The sequence below is a fragment of the Canis lupus genome, chromosome 5 (genome assembly GCF_003254725.2).
Source record: "Canis lupus dingo isolate Sandy chromosome 5, ASM325472v2, whole genome shotgun sequence".
Lineage (NCBI taxonomy): Eukaryota > Metazoa > Chordata > Mammalia > Carnivora > Canidae > Canis > Canis lupus.
In genome coordinates this window covers 19,424,850-19,440,815 of record NC_064247.1, presented here as the reverse complement: position 1 = coordinate 19,440,815, position 15,966 = coordinate 19,424,850, and the positions used below count along the sequence as shown (strand labels likewise).

Sequence of the window (15,966 nt, the reverse complement as noted above, 5' to 3'; positions counted from 1 at the left end):
CGCCACCATTGGCCCAGGGCGTCATCCTGGAGACCAGGAATCAAGTCCCATGTCAGGCTCCCTTCATGGAGCCTGCTTCTCTCCCTTTGCCTGTGTCTCTACCTTTCTCTCTCTCTCTCTCTCTCTCTCTCTCTCTCTCTCGCTCGCTTTGTCTCTCACGAATAAATAAATAAAATCTTAAAAAAAAAAAAATCAGGTTGGACGCCTACCTCCACAATACACAGAACCTAACTCAAAATGGATCAGCAACCCAAGTATGCGAGCTAAAACAAGCCTCTTAAAAGAAAACAAAGAGGCAAATCTTCATGATCTTGGATTTGGCAATGGATTCTTAGATATGGCACCAAAAGCACGAACAGAAAAAAATAGGTAAGCAGGACTTCACCACAATTAAAAAGTTTTGTGCATCAAACAACATTATCAAGAAAATGAAATAACCACCCACAGGATGGGAGAAAATATTTCCAGACCATAAATCTGATAAAGGTCTAATATCCAGATTATATTACAACTCAACAATTCAAACAACCAAAGACAAACACATGCAATTCAAAAATGGGCAAAGGACCTGAACAGACATTTCTCCAAAGAAGATGCCAATAAGCATATGAAAAGATGCTCAACATGAGCCATTTGGAAAATGCACATCAAAATTACAATGAGATGCCCCTTCACATACGAGGATAGCTGTTACAAAACAAAACAAAACAAAAATGGAAAATAACAAGTGTGTGGAGAGGATGGAGGTGGAGAAATCAAAACCCTTGTGCATTGCTGGTGGGAATGTAAAATGGTACACCTGCTGTGGAAAACAATTTGGCAGTTCCCCAAAAAGTTAAAGACAGAATTACCATATGACCCAGCAATTCTACTTCTAGGAATACACCCAAAAGAGCTGGAAACAGGTACTCAAATGTTTGTACACACATGTTCACAGCAGCACTAATCATAAGAGCCAAAAGTTGGATACAACTCAAACGTCCACCAAAGGAAAAATGGATAAAATGTAGTAAATACACAGATTGTAGTATTATTCAGACATTATAAGGAATGAAGTACTGATAGATGCTACAACATGCGTGAAACTTGAAAACATTATACTAAGTAAAAGAGCAAGACACAAAAGGTCACGTATCATATGACTCCATTTATGTGGGATATCGAGAATAAGTAAATGGGTGGATATGGGTTTTGAAAATGTTTTTAGAACTACAGAGAGGTCACAATATTGTGAATATGTATATTAAATGTCACTGGACAGTACACTTTAAAATAGTTAATTTGGGGGGCAGCCACAGTGGCACAGCGGTTTGGTGCCGCCTGCAGCCTGGGATGTGATCCTGGAAACCCACATGGGGTTTCCCTGCGTGGAGCCTGCTTCTCCTTCTGCCTGTGTCTCTGCCTCTCTCCCTCTGTGTCTATGAATAAATAAATAAAATTTTTAAAAAATTCTCTTTTTCCCAGGATGTCTGGGTGATTCTGTTGGCTAAGTGACCAATTCTTGGTTTTGGCTCAGGGCATAATCTCAGGGTTGTGAGATCAAGTCCTGTGGCAGGCTCTGTGCTCAGTGTGGAGTCCGCTCGAGATTCTCTCTCCCTCCTACCCACCCATGTGCATGCTCGCTCAGTCTCACAGTCTCTAAAACAAATACATAAATCTTAAATAGAAAAAAAAAAGATTGTCTCTTTCCCTCTCCCTGCACCTCCCACCAACTTCTATTCTCTTAAAGAAAATTTTTTTTTAAATTAAAGACTTTAGATTACGTGAATTTCACTTCAATTGAATGAAATCAAGAGAGATCTGTCCTTGCACAGGCACACACACACCAAAAATGAAAGAGGACAGCAGGGAAGTACTAACTTGGACAAGAATATTACAGAGAAAACATTGGTTTGGGATAACTCCAGTTTAAACTGACCACCAACCATCATATAGCATGCTGCCAGCACTTAGTCATACAGATTTTTTAAAGATTTATTTATTTACTTGAGAGAGACAGCGTGAGAACAGAAGGAGGGGCAGAGGGGAAGGGAGAGAGAGAATCCTCAAGCAGACTCCCCAAGGAGCACAGAGCCTGAAGCAAGGCTCAAACCCAGGACCCTGATATTATGATCTGAGCGGAAACCCAGTTGGATGCTTCACTGAGCCACCCAGGTGCCCCTATTCCCGGAGATCTTTGATTTGGCTTTATCTGTCTGGTATTTTGACCTCCATTTTTATGTAGAAAGCCCAGATAGTGGGGCTAGCGCTACATACACCAGATCCTAACACACATTAGCCTTTGTGGACATCTCAGCTTTCCAGGGTATCAATGTCCACATCTGGAAAATAAAGTACACTATAAGCTGTGACGGCCCTGGTACCACCATCAAACGAAGTAATGCGTACAGGATTTGTTAGTAAAATGAAAAAAACATAGAAATGTCAAATATTGTGACCTGCCTGTCCCACAGAACCCGCCTAGAGATTGGGAGGGGACTACCTGCGCTTTGGTTTTGGTGAGATCACTTACTAGCTGTACAACATAGCAACTTCTACTTCCTCCTACTAAATCTTACTTTACAAGGTTGCTCTGTGGATTCAATGAGAACATACCCTAAAGCATGTCATCCCTCCGTCCAGTGACAGTTGAAAAGTTTGGTTTTAGAAAGGCATGTGTTTCCAGGTAGAATGTGGTAGAGTGGTTTGAAGTCCCAGTCCGGCTACTTACCATTTAACCTTGAGTAAGTAAGCCACATTTCCCATCTGCAATACGAAGGCTAACAGACTGGTTTCAAATCTCACAATAGGCCTTTACAAGCTATATTAGGAGCCGAGTCTGAGTATCCTCATCGGTAATAAGACATAATAATTCATAACTTGCAGTTTTTGTAAATACACAAAACACACCAAGAAGTGCTTAGGGCCATAACTGGCATATGGCAGATACTATTATGACAAGTATATATTTCCATGCCTGTGACAAAAGTCACTATGCAGCACATGGTTATTACCAAGGATGCGGATACACAAGCAGAACTATTTAATAAGCATTTGCAAAGAGAGGGGGAGAAGTCACTTGCAAGCTGGGATTACCCATGCAGATTGGGAAGAAGTTAATAAAAGGAAAGCTAACAGGTTAGCCCTTAAATGAGAAGCAAGGTAGAAGAGGTCCTGGAACTGAAGCCTTAGGCCAGAATTTTGCCTTAGGTTATGAGATCAACACTAAATCAACTCCCTAAACCCATTACTATGTTTGTAAGATGAAGACGATAAACTCAGACATCTTTTCCAGGGCTAATTTTCCTAAGAAAGTTGTAAAAATGATGTAGCCGTTTGGAAGTGAGGGCAAATGACAGTATATCTGTGATAAGACTGTGGCAAATGATTAAAAAAATACACGCTAGAAGTTTTTAGGAAAAAAGCAAAACAACTGATAGTAGGAGTAAAGTCAAACGCCAAAATAACCACCAGCCAAACAGTGGAAGTGAGGAATCATCACATACAAAAGCATGAGAATGAGGCTCCAATTGATACTTGAATAACCGAGGTGGAATGGGCAAAAGAACTACTTCTGTAATGCCACAGATTTCACCAGAGGGTGATTAGTCACTGGTCACCTCCGAGAGATCCCTTTCGTTCCCAAGAGACAAATACTAAAAGCCTACTACTGGCAAGGCTCTCCTTGGGTGGCCTGGGGAATGCTGATCCCATAAAAACAGTCATTGCCCTACAATCTAACCTTCTGCTGCCTGGTCAGCCTCTCTGCAGGCCTCTGGGCAATCAGCCCTTTTCTCCCTGGAGCCTGGACAGGTCCCCACAGGCACCTCCTAACTGGGTTCCTGCCACCACGGCTGCTGCCACCACAAGCTTTGCGGTGCAATCTGGGAATCAATTTGCCTCGGTCTGGGGGCTGTGCTTCCTCTCTTAGCCAAGAGCTAATCTTGCAAGGGTCTGTGTTTTCTGAGTTTTCCACAGTGACTTGAAATCAAAATGTGACTGAGAAAACATGTAAAAAAAGAAACAGGTGGACTGAGAAACTCTGGGACACAGGGCCATAGATGAATAGAAAATGGGAATTCTGCACAGCAGGACAGAGCTTCTCCAAGTTATCACCCAGGGATGCTACCAAAAGGTAAGCCTCGATGCAAGCAGTCTAGAGTGGAGGCCCCAACAGTGGTGTGCTGATTTGTGGAGCCTCCTGATTTCCTTGGTATAAATATTTCCACCGTGATGATTTCAAGCTACCAACATGAGGTCGCTGGACACAGAGTTGGGAAGAGATGAACCCATTCAGCTGGAAAGACAGTGCAAGCTGGCTCTCGCACACGCAAATCTCTATCATTTCCAAACTCCTGGGTGATGCAGGTGCTGCTGGTCCACAGACGGTATTTTGAACAACAAGAGAATAGAAGACAATGAAGGTGTCTGGCACTTAAGCTAGAATAAAGTTAATGTGAGATAATTTAGAAGAGCAGGGAGAGACATCACCTAGATCAGGGTTTCTCAAGCTCAGCATTACTGACATTTTGGGCCAGATAACTCTTTGTTTTGCACATTCTGCACATCACAGAATGTTTGGCAGCATTCCTGGCTTCCACCTACTGAGGTCAGTAGCATCCTCCTCCAGCAGTCACAATCAAAAAGCTCTCCAGACACCACAGATCTAGATTCATCTCTAAGAAATGAGGAAGGGGAGGGTTTGTTTACCTCTTACACGAGAAAAAGAGATACTGAAGAGGAAAAACAAAAAGCAAAAAATATATAAGATACCTCCTTATAAAAACAAAACCCTCCACTCATCTCTTTGGACAGTAGCAGGCTCAGCCAAGTAGAAAAGCAGCTATATGTTTAGGAAAAAGGCAGAGAAGATTCAAAGTTTAAAACATCAGGAGAGTTCTGGAGGGTAAAAGGTTCTGACCTATGACAACAGGCTCATTGACTAAAAAGTAGGATCAAGGCTACACTGGTCTATCAGAATTGCTTGAGTTCAATCCTGGCTGTACCATTTATTAGGTGGGTGATCTTGGGCAAATTATTTAGCAAATATAAGCCTTCCTGTATGAAAACTTCATGAAGGAAAAAAAAAAAAAAAACTTCAAGAAGGGCAGCCCGTGTGGCTCAGCAGTTTAGCGCCTGCCTTCAGCTCAGGGCCTGATCCTGGAGACCGGGGATCGAGTCCCACATCAGGCTCCCTGCATGGAGCCTGCTTCTTTCTCTGCCTCTCTGTGTGTGTCCCTCATGAATAAATAAATAAAATATTAAAAAAAAAAAAAAACAAGAAAACTTCATGGAGTTGTTTTAAGTACTGAGATAGTATATGTTAAGCGCTGAGCACAGAGTCTGGCACACAGTACATGCTCAATTAGCATTAGCTCCTACTATTACCAGCATCATTATCTTCCTTAAAAAAACATCTGCTTCACTTGGCCACTGCTTAAATTTCTTCAATGAAATATAACACATGGAAAGATCTTGCCTGGTGAGGCAGTACTTGTCAATGCTTTTTATAAATATTGTACTCATTGTGTGAGCAGAGACTAGCTGAAGAGGCCTTAAAATTGTGAAAGCCAACCAAGACTGACTGATGTTCCAAAAATCACAACTAATGAGACAAGGTAAACGTGAATGAAAAGCCAATAAGTCAAGAGAAAGCAAAAAGGACATTAAATTTTTACTGAAACTGGCAGGTTTTCATAGGGCTCCAGTTAGTGGTAAGGAGCATGTGATGAATCCTAGTACAGCTGCCAGGGATGACAGGTTTATAAGAACCAACCTGACTTCAAGTTGTTTATCCTACAAAACCAGTAAATGGTGCTGCTGGTTTTTATCTAAGTCAAGAACTGATTAAAACACAGAAATCTGGGAACGCCTTGGGTGGCTCAGCGGTTTAGCACTGCCTTCGGCCCAGGGCCTGATCCTGGAGACCAGGGATCGAGTCCCATGTTGGGGCTCCCTGCATGGAGCCTGATTCTCCCTCTGCCTGTGTCTCTGCCCCTAACCCCTCTCTGTGTGTCTCTCATGAATAAATAAATAAATTTTAAAACAACAACAACAACACAGAAACCTGTCTGGAAGAAATCTCTGTAGATATTGGAGTATCAGTCTGCAGTACGCGGTATTTAGCAATATCACAAAGTATTCTCTTTCAGACTCTAGTACATACTGAGAACATATTCCAAAGGTGCTGCATTTTTCTCACTAAAATTCTTGGGAGGCTATAAAGGGTTGCCTGTCCCGTGGACAACTGACCAATAAGGGAGGAGAAGCATTCTAGGTTTTAAATAGCTTGTGAGTGTCAGGGGAGGATAGCTCCTCTCAACTAGAACAATTAAAGATGCTTTAAGGGAAACGCAGAGTGCTTTTCAGAGAATCCCAAACGGAGTCCATTCTAACATGAAACTCCTCAAGATGAGGAAGTTATTAAAACCTTTCCTCTAAGATGTGAAAGGTACTTTCCCTAAATGAGATTCCTTCAACCTAGCCTGCTCATTTCAAGCATTTTCATTAGCAAAAACAAAAGGGGCAAACATTATCAAGCATTCCAAGCTTATCATCTGTCTCTATGGGGCGAATCACTGGAAAGAACAGTGAATGTCATCACTCTGCAGGTGGCCAGGAGTCAGGGGTGCTCCAGCCAGCCACAGCCAACCGAGTTCCAAGTTTTCCCAAAATAGCTATGACTTACATACAAGTGCTCATCAAACACCTCACATACAGACTCTCAGAGTGCTGAGAGAGGGGTCACTACTTAAACTGTGGCAGAGGTAAACGAAGATGCCCGTTGATGAACAGGCACATGGCTGCGGACAAATTTAAATATGACCTACCCTCCCTTAAAATAGCCTCTTCTCTAAATCAACACAACTGTCTCAAAACTCAAAGATTTTCCCCACCTGTTTCGAAGTCACTGTCCTAAAAAAACAAATAGAAATGATCTGTGAAACCGGGGGAAAACCCTGCCTCAGATCCCAATAGGTATCTGGGGACTCTTAACAATAGCATCTCCGTTAGAAATCAGAAGCACGTGAAGTACCATCCATGTTACTTTCATTTTGGAGCCCAGGACCTGGAGGAGATTTTAAAAGGAAATGTGTGCGCTCCTCCACCCCCGGGGTCTCCCGTGTGCAGGAGAAGAATAAACAGGCACAAAAGGTTCCCCACGTGGAGGTGTCTGACAGCTTTGCCTTGTAAATATTTTTTTTTTTTTACGAAATTTCCTCCTTTCCAGACTCTGGCTGGAATACTTGGCACAGGTCTCCCATTCGGTCTCGAAAAAGCACAGCAGTTGTGGGGGGGGGGGGGGGGGTGAGGAGGTGGTGCTAAGTTGTAACTTTTCCAAAGTAACGTTAGAAGACGTTCTCAAATGGCTCACTGCACCAAGCTTCTACACGCGGCATTATCAGCCTTTTGATTTTTCTGAGCCCAGAAATCCTTGTATTGATTTCGATCTTCCTAGATGATAGGAACAAGAAGGCATTTATGAGAATACCTTCTATTCATCGCTCTGTCCCTCCTCCCTCCCTAAGACTCCACTGATGAATGCACGGGGGGGCGGGGGGGGGGGGAGCGACTCTCAAGTTTACTTAAAAAGAAAAAGAAAAAGCGAAGAAAGAAGAGGCCGGGGTGGTGGGGCCAGGGAAGGCAGGGAGTGGCGACCGGGACCCCCGCTCTTTCGCAAGGTGTTGGCCCATCCCGGCTGCAAGTCGGCTCGCTTCGGTCGGCTTCCGACACTTCAAACAGCCACAAAGGGGACCCCGGACTGCACGCCGCACTCCCCGGCCAGCCGCCCCCCTCGGAAGCTCCCCGCCCAGGTCGGGGCCCAGGGGCGCCCCCCAAGCATCGCCGCCGCGCACAGCCCCACGTCCCGCCCCGCGGAGCCGGCTCTCCAAAGCCCCTAGGCTTCCCGGCCCCGGAGCCCCGCGAGGACCTCAGACCCCCGCCCGGCGCCCTCCGCAGCCCCCGCCCCGCCCCGCCGGCCGCCCCGGCGCCCTCCGCCGCCCCCGCCTGCCCCGCGGCCCGCGGCCCCCGCCCCCGCCCCCCGCCCCTCCCGGGACCCCGGCCCCCCGCCCGCCGCCGCCGGGCCCACCGAGCCGTGTCGGTCGGCGGCTCCGGCCGCGTCGTCCTGCTGCAGCTCCGCAGTCATGGCCGAGGCGCCCCTCCGCGGGTCATCCGGCTCCCGCCGCCGCCGCCGCCAGCCCAGCCTCGCAGGAGGGGGAGGAGGAGGCGGAGGCGGAGGCGGAGGCGGAGGCAAAGGAGGAGGAGGAAGCCCCGCCCCCGCCCCGCTCGGGCCCCGCCCCCCGAGCGCGCCCGACGCCCGGCCCACAAGCCCCGCCCCCGGCCTGCGCGCGCACCCACGGCGCGCGGCCCCGGCCCGAGCGGCTGAGCGTGCTCCCGCGCACGCCGGGCGCTGACCCCGCGCGGGCCACGTGACCCCGGCCCCGCCCGCGCCCGCCCCGCGCCCCCGGCCCCGGTTCTGCAGCGGGGCTCGCGGCCTTGGAGGGCGGCGCCGTAACGCGGATTCAGAGCTCGGGGCGCCCCCGACCCCGCAGCCGCCACACCTGAGACCGCGTTGTCAACAACTGGGCGGAAACGCGGGCTACTGGCCGTGAACCACGTTTATTCCCGTGTATCACGGCGACATGCGGTGGCACCTCGGCCTCGGCTGCCCCAAACGTGTGCGGCGGGGCGAGACCCCCTTCCTGCGCGGGCCCCTGGCGGCGTCCTGGGCGGGCATCGGAGATGGAGGGCGGCCGTTCCCGTGCTCCTGGCGTCGCGGTCGCTGCGGCTGTGGCGGCCCCCGCCGGGGCTTCCGAGTCCGCAGGTGAGCGCCGCCCCCCCCCCCCCCGCCGGGGCTTCCGAGTCCGCAGGTGAGCACCGGCCCCCCCCCCCCGCCGGGGCTTCCGAGTCCGCAGGTGAGCACCGCCCCCCCCCCCTCGCCGGGGCTTCCGAGTCCGCAGGTGAGCACCGGCCCCCCCGCCCCCCCGCCGGGGCTTCCGAGTCCGCAGGTGAGCACCGGCCCCCCCCGCCCCCGCCGGGGCTTCCGAGTCCGCAGGTGAGCACCGGCCCCCCCGCCCCCCCGCCGGGGCTTCCGAGTCCGCAGGTGAGCACCGGCCCCCCCCCGCCGGGGCTTCCGAGTCCGCAGGTGAGCACCGGCCCCCCCGCCCCCGCCGGGGCTTCCGAGTCCGCAGGTGAGCACCGGCCCCCCCGCCCCCGCCGGGGCTTCCGAGTCCGCAGGTGAGCACCGGCCCCCCCGCCCCCGCCGGGGCTTCCGAGTCCGCAGGTGAGCACCGGCCCCCGCGCGAGTCTGCAGGTGAGCGCGGCTAAGGCGCGAGCACGCGGTACGGCGCAGCTGCAGCCCCCCCGGGAGCAGGCCCGCCTGCTCGTCCTACCTGGACGCGCACAGGTGCCCCTTTCCCTGGCAGGTAAACCGGCAGAGGGATCAGAATCTAACGCAGTCACCGGGCAGACTGTGCGTGCATGGATGGTTGCAGGACTTTTATGTTTATGTCTTGGCCTCCCCACCCCCCCCCCACGAATAATCAAAAGCTGTGCTTGGCCTCAACTCAGGGGTCATTGCAAAACAAGTTGATTTCTCAGCCTGGTTTATTCACAGCACTGCATACCTCTAAATGACTGGAAAGCTCTATTTCTGTACGTCTTTGCCATGTCTCTGGGGCAACTCCTGTTTGTCTTTGCACATTCATCGTAGGAAGCCGCCGATTTAATGTGAGCAAATGGAAGTGGAAACTTATAACTTATTCATGAAAATTTCCTTAAAAGACCCACCAGAGACCTCCTGTATTCCTGAAAGAGCTATATACAGGCCATTTGGTAAATAAAGGTCTCTGAATTTTGGTTAAGCGTCTCTCTGCTATGTGGTTCTAAACAGAAGTCCAGATCTAATAAATTTTATATAATCACTTTGAGGACTCTAGATCTGATAAATCCTCTTAGCCTCCTGGGATTTAACTACCCCCTGATCTTGGACAGGGTAATCAGCTAGAGACACCCCGTTCTACCAGAGTATTTGATGAACAGTCTAAGTCAGTGCTTGGCCATCAGTCAGTGAGTTTCATGGTGATCAAATGTCAAAAGTAGACATCATGGAACATGTGCCGTCACCACAGAAAATCCCGGCTCACTCCTTCTTACAACGCACACGTGAAGGCTCCAGAATAATTACATCATTAGTTGATAATCATTTCAAGAGTGTTTGGGGGAAAAATGAGCAATACCAAGTAATTGACATATTTTAAAAAGGGAATCGTTTTCCAGGTATTACCCTAAAGGAGAAACTGAATTTTTTTTCTTTTTCTGGAAATCTTCGGTCCCCATGCCAAGTTACTTTTTCTGAGTCAATGAATTTATAGTTCTGCTTTTGACTTACCTCAAAGCCAGAATATAGTTTGTATTATAATAAAATGATCCCGTTTCGATGTTACTGAATACTTGTGTGGGATAAATGAGAATGAAGAGTAAGTGAGGAAGAGAATAAAGGGGCAGAAGGATATGTCTACTTCTGTTTCTTCTCTGCCTCTCTGTGTAACTGGTGCTTGCCACTGGCTTTGAAGGAACTGGATCTGAAGGCTGGGGCTGACAGTCAGGTACGACTCTTCTTTGCACTATGGATTCCTTTCTAGGAAAGACTGAGTCAGAAATAGCCTTACTGGACAAGTTTCTTATCAGTTGGGAAAATGGCCTTTCTCACTAATTTTGCAAAGAGTATGAATATTTGTTATAGCCCCTGAATTAAACAATTAGATGATATGCAAGATTAAATTATAGGCATTAAGAAAGTGTTCCAGAAATGCCTCCCTTTGGCTACTTGAAAAGTAAATGCATTTCTAGCCTTCCTGAAATGTAGTGTAGGCAAATGTAGTTTATAGGATCAAAACTTTCAGGGATCCCAGGGTGGCTCAGCGGTTTAGCGCCACCTTTGGCCCAGGGCCTGATCCTAGGGTCCCAGGATCCAGTTCCACATCAGACTCCCTGCATGGAGCCTGCTTCTTCCTCTGCCTGTGTCTCTGCCTCTCTGTGTGTGTGTGTGTGTGTCTCATGAATAAATAAATAAAATCTTTAAAAAAAAAAACTTTCAGTGAAGTGAGTTCATTTCCAGTTTTGAGGTATTTGGCCTTGCTACTCAAAATAACTCAGGTCCCCTTCTTTTCATTTCTCTAGAAAATAAAAACAAACACTACAAAAATGAAAACAAAACAACCCCCCCAAAACCCTTTTAAGATCTGTTTTCTTCAGAATTCGTGAAAACCTTTAACTCGTGGGATTCGGTTTTTCTTTTATAGGAAGGTGAAAATAACTTTAGCCTCCAGATTGAAAGGTGATAATAAAAGAACAAGATATAAACCCATTCCTGCAAACTTGATTTTTGACAGCATTGCAGACCAGTGGGTGTAAGATGGACTTTTAACAAATGGTGCTTAGACAGCCAGTTATCCATATAAAAATTAATTTGGACTCTTACATCATAAATAGAAATCAGTTTTATGTGGATTAAAGACTTGAATGCAAAAAAAGCAAAATTAAATTTTGAAACTCTCAATTGGAAGATATATTTTGAGGATGGGGAACTTTCTTAAATCAGAGACATAGTCCATAAAAGATCAATAACTTCAATTATGTTAAAATTAAGAATTTCTTCAAAAGGTACCATGAAAAAGAATAAAATATCCACAAATTGGGAGAAAATATTTGCAACACACGTAACTGATAACATTTTAGTATCTAGAATAAAATTTTTAAACCTTGGTTCTGGTACCATATTGGGGCAGAGACTTCTTTGTTTTGGGGGCTGTCCTTGTAGGATGTTTTAGCATCATCTCTGGCCTCTCCCTACTAAATGCCAGTGGCTCTGCACTACCCACTTGTGACCATCAAAACATCTATAGACATTGCTAAATGTTTCTTAAATAGCAAATTCTCCTCCAGTTGAGAACCACTGAACTAAACTAGGTGAAAAACCCCTTACAAAAGAGACAGGCAATGCAATTGAAGAAAGATCCAAAGGCTTACATAGGTACTTCACAGAAAAGGAAAGCCAAGTGTATGAAAAGATGCTAAACTCACTGATAATCAGGAACACAGGAATTAAAACCACAAAGATACCACGCCATGCATACAATTGACAAAAATCTTAAAATACCACAATCACAAGTGCTGACAAGAATACGGAGCTACGAGAGAATACTCTTTGGTAGTGTAAACTAGCACAACCACTTTGGAAAACAAGTTAGACATCAAATACTAAAATCTGAAGTTGCGCATGCCACACAGCCAGCACATCCTAAGTAATATCCTAGAAAAATTCTTGAATAGGGGTGCTTGGGTGGCTCAGTGGTTGAGCCTCTGCCTTTGGCTCAGGTCATGATCCCGGGGCCTTGGGATCAAGTCCTCTGCCTATGTCTCTGCCTTCTCTTTGTGTCTCTCATAAATAAATAAAACCTTAAAAAAAATTCTTGAACATTGTTACCAGGATATACGTACAGAAATGTCGTAACACTTCTAATAGCAGATGAAATAGGAATCATTAAATATATATTGACATACTGATAAATATATATCGATATATTAACAGTAAAATTGATGAATTTTTTTGTAGCTGTTAAATGGAACTTTATACAGCAGTTAATATGAATTACAGCTATGCAATATCATGGATGAATCTCAGGAACATAGTGTTGTAGGATAAAAAGCAAATCACAGAAGAATGGCATACAATATTTCATTTGTACATGTTATTAAAACTGTCAATATATTGTCGAGGGACATAACACATGGCTAAACTACTAATAAAAGCCTGAATGTTATAAAGACAAAATTTGGGTTAGAAGCTCTGAGGAAAAAAAAAAAAGAAGCTCTGAGGAAAGGGAAATGAAGGGATGGTATGAAGAAGGGGCGTGTAGGGGAACTATGGATATTAGCAATGCCCTATTTTCATAAATCAAGTGGTAGATATATGAGGGTTCATCATGTCATTTTACATACATTTTATTAACTAAACATTAAAAGACCATTCTAGGGCAACCTTGGTGGCTTAGCGGTTTAGCACCGCCTTCTGCCCAGGGTGTGATCCTGGAGACCCTGGATCAAGTCCCATGTCAGGCTCCCTGCATGGAGCCTGCTTCTCCCTCTGCCTGATTCTCTATCTCTCTCTCACTCTCTCTCTAATAAATAAATTAAAAATCTTAAAAAAAAAGACCATTCTAAAATTGAGATCAAAAGCATATATCATCTTCACTCTAATAACATTTCTCTGCCCTCAGGAAATACTGAAAAACACAAGTCTGTAGTTTACAAAGATTACTTTTTTATGCTGGCTGATGCATTAGGCAGAGATTTAACATTTTGTCTTAATAAGTAGAAATTATAAATTGACTATCTTCAAGATAAAACCAATGAAAAATATTACCATTCCATTTTATGCAAAGTGTGCCAAAAATCTAGATTTTAGGTGATGTCCAATGAGTTAGAAAGTCATTTTATAAAACATTTTCCCTTTTAGCTTCTAGATTTGGGGAAAGACTTCTGTGTCAAACTCGTGGCTTCCTACAGAAACCAGAAATAAGCTTTAAGATAAAAGCCAGAAAGCTACCCAGGAAAAGCAAATAGAAACTTGTATAATGCAGCAAGCACTAGAGCATAAATTGGAACTCCAGATGACTTAATTTTTCACCCAGAACGCCACTGAAGTGAAAAATCTTTCTCCTCAAAATATCGGAATTTGAAAAAAATAGATGAGGCAAAAGTAACTAATACAAACTTGCCTTCAGAAATGCAAATGTTTTTACTGATCTGATACTTAACTCTGGAAGAAAAGAGAACATTTTTAGAGGAAGTAATAACTTTCCCGAGCATTTATAGACTAGGTGGTGTTCTGAGTGCTTTGCATTCATGAACTCATCCTCATAATACCCTATGAAGTAAGTGCTATTATTATTAATATCTTGTTTACAAATGAGGAAAACCACTTCAGAAAGGTTAAGTACTTTGCCCAAGATTTTTCTACTAATAAAGACAGAATTATGATTCTAAGCTAAGTACTCTAGCTTTCTTTCTATAGGCTGAGGTCAAAAATAAGTAGAAGAAACAGCCTCTAAACATTTTTCTGAGGAGGTGCCACTTGAATGGAGTTGACAAAGACAGAGAAAGTTGAGTAAGACAATGGGAGTGTTGGCACTCCATCAAAAAGGAGTTATACGTAGAGTAACACTGGCCCCAGTTTGCTTGGGGCAGTTATGGTTTACCCCTGTTTTCCCAGCATGATTATTAGTAACTTCTCCTTTCTCAAACCTCTAGGTTTGGATGATAAATTGTATCGTCATCCTACTTATGGAACAGTTTATCTTGAACATAAGGAATGCCTGGAGAATCTCACCATAGTACATCCCAAAGTCTTGAGGTATAGCTAAAATGCAAATCTAGCCAAGTCTGATAAGTATGCCTCAATAACAAGAATTGGCTAATCTGTTTATAAAGAGCATAGCCAAAGGGAGTGGAGGGTACTGCATTGAAAGTGGGTGGGATCACTGCCTGCAGTTCCATGGCCTTAAGGGATTGTAGCTTTTTCAGTTTTGTAAGCCAACTTCTATGACATTTAAGACTTAGAGGGGCCTGAGAGCCATCCCTGGAGAGTTGGAGACAATGTAGAGTTAAAAGGAAGGAAAATCTTTGATGGTCTCTGTCAAAGGGGCAGAAGTCGAATAGGGTTTTCTTGTCCCCATGGGAGAAGAGAGTTTAGAATTTTAGATGTGGGGATGTTGACAGTGAGAACTTTAACATTCTGAAACAGTTCTTTGTTGCAGTATTTATTGTCTCCTCTACTTCTCCAGAGTAAGAAGAAACTTGAAACTAAAGGTGTGCTGAATAGACCTCTGGACTCTTCAGCCATTTTTGTGAGGAGCTGCAACCCTATGGAGGGAATGTCCATTGCTTTACAGAGTGCAGGCAAGTATTGTATTCTCTGAGCAGGCAGTTCACAGAGTTGGTCTGTGCAAATCAAAGTGCTCTACTTACCAGGGAGTACACAAGATTTAGAAAAGTACTTAGCTTAAAAGTATTAGTCATGTTATTTGAGGCAGAGGATTCTCAGCTTTTATTCCCACTTTATGAAAAGATAAGCAAAAAAAAAAAAAAAAAAAGATAAGCAGTGATCCCAACAATTACAGTTGTATGCTAAATCTCATCATTTAATTGGCAAGACAAAGACAAAGAAAATTGGACAATGACAACACTGATTTGGTTATGGTGAATAGTACACGATCTGGTTATAAGCTAGTTGGGAGAACCTGATGAAAATATTTTCAACATTAGAAGTGACAAATAAGTTTTGATGTCTACAAAAACTAAAAAACTGGGTAGGATAAAGAGCTCCTTTTCTATCACTCTGTGACATTACCAAGTAAACCTACATTTAGGTTCAGAATAGATTCTTGAGATTCCTGGGGGGAGGCTTCTTGAAACAAAAGTTTAACAGAAGTGACATTTTGTTTCTTTTCTTGGCTAGGAATTCATTCTCAGTATTTAACCATACTTGGAAAGCTATGATACATCTTTTGGCTTTCCCACCCACATACATACATTAATTGGGAATCTCTGAGTTGGTTATCATAAAAACTAAAAATCTGGGGCCACCTGGGTGGCTCAGTTGATTAAGTGTCTGACTCTTGATATCAGTTCAGGTCTTGATTTTGGGGTCGAGGGCTCAGGCCCACATTGGGCTCCATGCTGGGCGTGGAGTCTACCTCAAAAAAAGAAAAAACCCACTGAGGGCGCCTGGGTGGCTCAGTCTGTTGAGTGTCCGACTCTTGATTTTGGCTCAGGCCATGATCTCAGTGTCTTGAGATCAAGCTCCGCATTGAACTCCACATCAGTGGGAGTCTGCTGAAGATTTTCTCTCTCCCTCTTCCTCTGCCTCTCCCCCTGCTTGCACATGCTCGCTCACTCTCTAAAGTAAGTAAATAATCTTAAAAA

At 45.1% G+C, this 15,966-nt stretch overlaps 2 protein-coding genes across 13 annotated transcripts in view; one reads left to right on the top strand and one right to left on the bottom strand.

Moving 5' to 3' along the window:
* Positions 1-9,833, bottom strand: part of USP28 (ubiquitin specific peptidase 28) — a 64,811-nt gene extending 54,978 nt beyond the window's left edge. For 8 of the 11 annotated variants that reach the window (XM_035715992.2, XM_035716000.2, XM_035715996.2 and 5 more), the window contains exon 1: positions 8,069-8,247. In XM_035715992.2, coding sequence (XP_035571885.2) covers positions 8,069-8,125 — 57 coding nt within the window. In that variant the 5' untranslated portion in view covers positions 8,126-8,247. Of the gene's footprint in view, positions 1-8,068; positions 8,248-9,371 lie in introns of those variants that run through there. The other 3 variants (XM_035715993.2, XM_035715994.2, XM_035715995.2) reach the window with 3 other exon arrangements.
* The window catches only part of HTR3B (5-hydroxytryptamine receptor 3B), a 57,740-nt gene continuing 50,212 nt past the window's right edge, over positions 8,439-15,966 (top strand). The window contains exons 1-2 of one of the 2 annotated variants that reach the window (XM_049109949.1): positions 8,439-8,803; positions 9,083-9,124. In XM_049109949.1, the coding sequence (XP_048965906.1) occupies positions 8,722-8,803; positions 9,083-9,124 (124 nt within the window). In that variant the 5' untranslated portion in view covers positions 8,439-8,721. The remainder of the gene's footprint in view (positions 8,804-9,082; positions 9,125-15,966) is intronic. The other variant, XM_035716002.2, reaches the window with a different exon arrangement.